The sequence below is a fragment of the Protobothrops mucrosquamatus genome, unplaced genomic scaffold (assembly GCF_001527695.2).
Source record: "Protobothrops mucrosquamatus isolate PMUCROS unplaced genomic scaffold, P.Mucros_1.0 scaffold4118, whole genome shotgun sequence".
NCBI lineage: Eukaryota > Metazoa > Chordata > Lepidosauria > Squamata > Viperidae > Protobothrops > Protobothrops mucrosquamatus.
The window spans coordinates 4,279-10,063 of NW_015390046.1; the positions used below are offsets into that span (position 1 = coordinate 4,279).

At 45.4% G+C, this 5,785-nt stretch overlaps 1 protein-coding gene across 1 annotated transcript; it reads right to left on the reverse strand.

Moving 5' to 3' along the window:
• Window positions 1-957: 957 nt before the first annotated feature.
• TMEM11 (transmembrane protein 11) lies at window positions 958-3,342 on the reverse strand. Its single transcript, XM_029286573.1, has 2 exons — window positions 3,257-3,342; window positions 958-1,586 (listed from the first exon to the last, which is right to left on the reverse strand). Exons 1-2 carry the CDS (start codon window positions 3,340-3,342, stop codon window positions 1,046-1,048), a joined length of 627 nt encoding a protein of 208 aa, XP_029142406.1. The 3' UTR covers window positions 958-1,045.
• Between the last annotated feature and the right edge of the window lie 2,443 nt (window positions 3,343-5,785).

The window sequence follows — 5,785 nt, forward strand, 5'->3', positions numbered from 1 at the left end:
TTAAGCTTAGCCGTTTTCGACAGCCAAGCCTCCAAATCAAGTTGGCCATCCCGAAAATGCCAATTATTTCAATGTTAAATCCTTCCCATCGCCCATCTGCCGCTTTTCTCTGCTCCTCAGCAAGATGATCCTGACCCCTTTTTTTAACATTTGCTTCTCACATTCTGGGGAAAATAGGTTTAGGGCTATAAATAGCAGAACCATCCAGTGTGTTTTACTTCGGGAATATCCGTGACTGTGCCAGAGAGAAACTAGAATTATTTAATCACCGTTTTTCTGTCTTTTCATTTTGAAGAAAACTGCTGGGCTAAAGGCTTGAAGAAAATATGTAATCCCTAACTGTTGTTGCGTGGAAAGAAGCTATAGCAAAGAGGTGGGCTTCCTCAAGAGAGCAGCTGTTGTATCCAGAAAGCCACAGGATCTCGACATTTGGTCAAATTGCCCTACGGAAGAGAAACTTGAAGGGGTCCGATTCCTAGTTCTAGATCCCAACACCTAAAGAGTGAGCTTTCACCCAATCTGTCCTTTAAAATTGGGCCCACCCAGCTGGAGAGTTTTCCACCCGATCTTTTAGCGCCAAAAGAAAAGGGACGCCTTTGAAATTGTCATCCTTTAATGAAAGGTCAGTGATATCTTTGAGCTGGTTCTGTAGAATACAATGAAACGAGATACTTAAGGTTTTTCCCAAAGGGGGGTGGGTGGGTGGGTGGAAGAACCCAAATCTACCCAACCCCCTGTATTGTTTTGCTTTCAACCAGACCCCAGGACCGTCTTCCTTGCTCATCCTGTTCCAGATCTAGGTCTGGGGCGTACAAAAATAACAGACATCCCTTGATGCATCTGTGACGTGTGATTGTTTCTTTTCCCCCCACCCCGAAAAAAAGAAAAAGAAAATAATAACCAAAGCAACAATAATAATAATCGGGTTAAACCAAAACGGCTTTCCAGGCACCACTTCAAGAGGAAAAAAAGTCGAATGTTCCTGTAGGAGTCCTTAATACACCTTATTGGTTCGGACTGAGTTTGCCCCCTGTCTCGGCCGCGATCATACGGCGTAGAGTTCGTACACCTTCTTTACACAGTACACCAGGGCCGCCAGGGCTATCGTGTTGTGCAGTCTCTTCCTGTGCAGATCGTCCTTCCTCACTAGCACGACGGGGGTGGAGGTGGTCAGCGTGTGCAAGGGCAGGCGGGAGAGTTTATAGGCGTTGTACTCCACCTGGTACTTGCAGCAGGGGTCAAACTGCCAAGAGATCCCGTAGAGGGTGCAGCAGGCCACGCTGAGCACGCCGGCCGGCAGAGAGATGTAGTGGGAATAATCCACGGGGAGAGCCAGAGGGGTGAAGAGGCAAGCCGTGCCCGCCAGCACCGCCGTCTTGTGCAGGCAGTTCCCCACCGTGATCCAGCGGGCCGTCTCGTCCCCGATGCGGGTGGGCTCAATCACAATGTACTTGTACTGGGCTTCCAAAGCTTGCTCCAGCTCGTATTCAAACTGGTCCTGGGCATTCTCCCCGTTGTAGATTTCGTGAACAATATAACAGTCCGTGGCAGATAAGGAGACCCTGTTGGAAGAAAGGGCAGAGTTACTCAAGAGGGTTGCGGGGACAGGCCTCCCCCTCTGCTCTTCTCTTCAGTTGGCCCCTTGGGAGCCCGTCGCTGGCACCATAAACATAGCCATAGCGCTTAAGACTTATATACCGCTTCACAGTGCTTTACAGCCCTCTCTAAGCGGTTACAGAATCAGCTTGTTGCCCCCAACAATCTGAGTCCTCATTTTACCGTCCTTGGAAGGACAGAAGGCCGAGTCAACCTTGAGCCAGTCAGGATCGAACTCCTGGCAGTAGGCAGAGTTAAGACTGCAATATCATATTCTAATGACTGCGCTACCACGGCTCAAATGGGCCAACTTTAATCCCCCGAGTGGCCCAGCCAGCTCTGGCTGAGAATTTTGGAAGCAAATTGCACGTGTTGTGACTGGAGAGATGGGTCTCAGGTCTGGGGTCTCTCTGCCCCCCCCATGATAACCCCCCAGTATCGTTCATGGGCATCCCAAGCCGTGTGCTCGGAAGAATTTTGGACGAATTGCCAAACGGTCAACCAAGCAAAGGGTCAACCAAAATGTGACGTACACATTTTGGAACTAAAGTGCAAACCACGACAAGCGTTGCAGCCTTTTGGGCTTTATTGTGGATGTTCTAATGTTTTAATTTATGAGCTGTGTGGTCACCCCGTTCATTGCTGGGAGGAATCGAAAGGAATTAATTGGAAAATCTTAACAGGTTGAAAGATTGGCTGGTTTGTCTGGTTGGGAAGCCCCACTGCCTCGACTTGACTTGTTGGGCCACTGGAAAATCCCTTCAAAGCCCTGAGGAGCAAAATTGTCTTGCCGAACCCGTGAAGTGGTGGACTTTGTGGATCTCCAGCGTGTTTTACAAGAGGCCTCAGGGCTTTGATAAGGCCAGACCAGCTCCCGGCTCTTCTGTTGAACACGTCAGCAAAAAATAAGTGGGCTTATCAACTTAGCACATTTGCAAGCCACTGTGTCAGGGGGAAAAAAAAAAAACTTTTCACAAAATCTAAGCTATACCAAACAGACAGAGAAGGGTCTGTTTTGTTCCAGGCCAGGATGTGACCCGGGCTTCAGAGCAGCTCTTTATTCAACACATTCATTCTCTGGGGCTTCACGTCCCTAACAAAAGCAGGATTAGGGTCCCGTGGCATTTGTTCAGCTTCTGTCGCGAATGCTGGCGTCAGTAAGGCAGAGACGAACGGGGTGAATTTGACTGGTTTGACCAAATCTTTTCCCTATCCCCATCCTAAGCCTAGGAGAGAAGACTCTATAGAGCTGTGTTCCTCATCCTTGGCAACTTTAAGATGGGTGGACTTCAACTCCCAAAATTCCCCAGACATCCATGAATGAGACGAGTTGGAAGGGACCAGAAGCATCACCTAATTGAGTGTTCCTCACCCTTGGCAACTTTCAGAGGGGTGGACTTCAACTCCCAGAATTCCCCAGCCAGTTGTACTAGATGGGGAATTCTGGGAGTTGAAGTCCACAATGCTGTTCTAGGTTCTATTTATACCGACGGGAAGACAAACACGAGCAGGGAGGAAACTAACGGATGGACATTACGGGTTTCCAGTGACGTCAGATGGGGAACAGCATGCTGCCTTATTTGAAGTTTGATCCCACCCAGCTGTTCCTATGCCTTGAGGAGCAACTTTAATCATACTATATTTGTTGGGGTGTCCCAACGTTGTCAGAGAATCCTGTGAAGTGGCACAACGCATGTAACCTCTCTGGTCGACCTTGTACCGCATGACTTGAATCTCGTGAGACATCGCAACTGTCCACAAAAGAAGAATTCATCTCTTTCCAGGAGCTGTTACTGGAAATTTCGATCTCGGCTGGCTGTCCAAACAGACCATTTATTTTTATAAACAGCGAATTAAACCTTAGAAGCGTATTTAAGATTGATCCAGGAAATCCTACAGTTAATGTAGCGTACACAATTCATCAGTAGCATTTCACCTTTTCTGTACTGTTTTTGATTCTAGCCCTAACCCTGACAATCTCACCTAGGAACACAAGTATTCCTCAACTTACGACCGTTTGTTTAATGACCGAAGTTACAAGGGCACTGAAAAAAGGGACCTTGTGAACGTTTTTTGCACGACGGTTGCAGCATCCACGTGAACAGCGTTCACACGCTTGGCAACTGACATGTACTTATGACGGTCGCAGTGTCCCGGGGTCATGTGATCCTTCTTTACGACCTTTTCTGACAAGCAGAGTCAATGGGGGGAAGCCAGATTCCCCGAAGAACTGTGTTACCAACTTAACAACTTCAGTGGTTCACTTAACAAATATGGCAAGGAAAATTGCAAAACGGGGCAAAACTGTCTCACTCAGGTTATGGAAATTTTGCGGCTCCATTACGTGGCCATGAATCGGGATCTACCTGTATTTCCCAGGTCAGCCAGAACATGCTTCCCTTCCAAGGAACATTCTGTTCTTTAAGCAGAGGATCACTATGCAGAAATGCAACCAGGAGCTTGCATGAAAGAAGAGGAAATGCTTTGCATTTTCTACTCTCATAAAAAATAATAATATTATATTCCTGTTCAATTCTATCCCATTAGACTCAGCAAAGTTTTCAAAATAAAAGCGAGAGACTTTTATCAAGGAGAGAAGCAACCTGGAACTAAGGAGAAACTTCCTGACAGTGAGAACAATTAACCAGTGGAACAACCTGCCTCCAGAAGTGGTGAATGCTCCAACACTGGAAGGTTTTGAAGAAGAGACTGGACAGCCGTTTGTCTGAAATGGTATAGGGTTTCCTGCCTGAGCAGGGGGTTGGACTAGAGGACCTCCAGGGTCCCTTCCAACCATCATCATCATTATTATAGACTGAACCTCTTTTAAGTCACACAAACTGCCCTTTAGAACAAAAACACCAGCATGCCACAAAGGTGCCTGGCAACATGGAGATTTATATATATTGAAAAAAAACAAACTATATCTAGTGATTTAACCAGTTGGGTAAGGATCAATTAATAATATTTATTGCTTTCTTGGCACTTTCCAAACATTCAGAAAGTGCTTATTAAAACAGCCAGAGATGGTGGTGTGTTAATTACAGGCACCCAGGTTCACAAGAGAAAAAAAAATTAAGCCAATAATTTATGGCTGAAACATAAATTGCAAAACTGAAACAGCCACACATATTTAAACTGTGAAACGAAGGACTCAGCAGTCTTAACAGGTGTCCCAGTTTTACACAAAACCCGGAGTACGGAAGGATAATGTAACACAGAGAGATTACCTGCTCCTAAATCTGTAGGTGAAAACCAGTTTTGTGTCGTGGTTAAGGCACCAGGCTACAAACCAGGAGATAGTGAGTTCCAATTCTGTCTTAGGCACAAAGCCAACTGGGTGACCTTGGGCCAGTCACTTTCTCTCAACCCTGGGAAAGACGTAATGGCAAACCACCTCTGAAAAACCTTGCAAAGAAAACTGCAATCTCTGAGATTCACACACCATTAAACGGGGGAAAAAAAAATCTATAATGCGTTTTTAGATACAACAATTGAGCCTTTCGACCAAGCCTGAGAAAGATTCTGGAATGTAACTTGCATTGATCCAAGTCAAACATCTAGGCGCAAAACCAAATGTCCTTAACAAATTAAAATAAACAGTGGTTAAGTAATACTCTGCATATAGCTGGGACTGCACACGTATCAAGCTAACCTCCAGTCTAGACACAGCTTCTCAAATAAACCACAACGGGCTGGATTCACAGATCACATAAACACACATTATGTATTAACATAAGGCAGGAGCTAAAGTACTATCAAAGAACACTGGCAATTAATTGAGCACTAGATTATTATGAGATGTTATGGCCAGTATCATCCATAACATTGTTGGCAGAAAAGTTTTAAGCACTGGAGCTATCTGTTCGATTTCCTATTGCTCCACAAATGTTGTATTTGAGTAGGAAACCTTGGCCTCCCATATCAAAAGGGCTTAAGTCAGACGAGTCCGATACTTTGAACCAAACTATAGTACTTTTGCTCTTTCTGTATGTCACTCAAGAAATTATAAAAAGTTTCTCAACTCTGGCAACTTTTAAAACAGGTGGACTTCAACTCCCAGAATTAAGTCCAACCTATTTTGAAGCTACCAGGGTTGAGAAATAATGCAATAGGGCAGGGGGTGTCTAACTTTGGCCAACTTTTAAGACTTGTGGACTTCAACTTCCAGAATTCCCCAGCAAGGGAA

Excerpts from the sequence above, each read along its gene's own strand:
- TMEM11 (XM_029286573.1), bottom strand. The coding sequence starts at position 3,342 with ATGTCTCACGAGATTCAAGTCATGCGGTACAAGGTCGACCAGAGAGGT. Across the intron at positions 1,587-3,256 it reads TCACAGGATTCTCTGACAAC|TAACTCTGCCCTTTCTTCCA; the intron begins GTTGGGACACCC and ends AACCCTCTTGAG.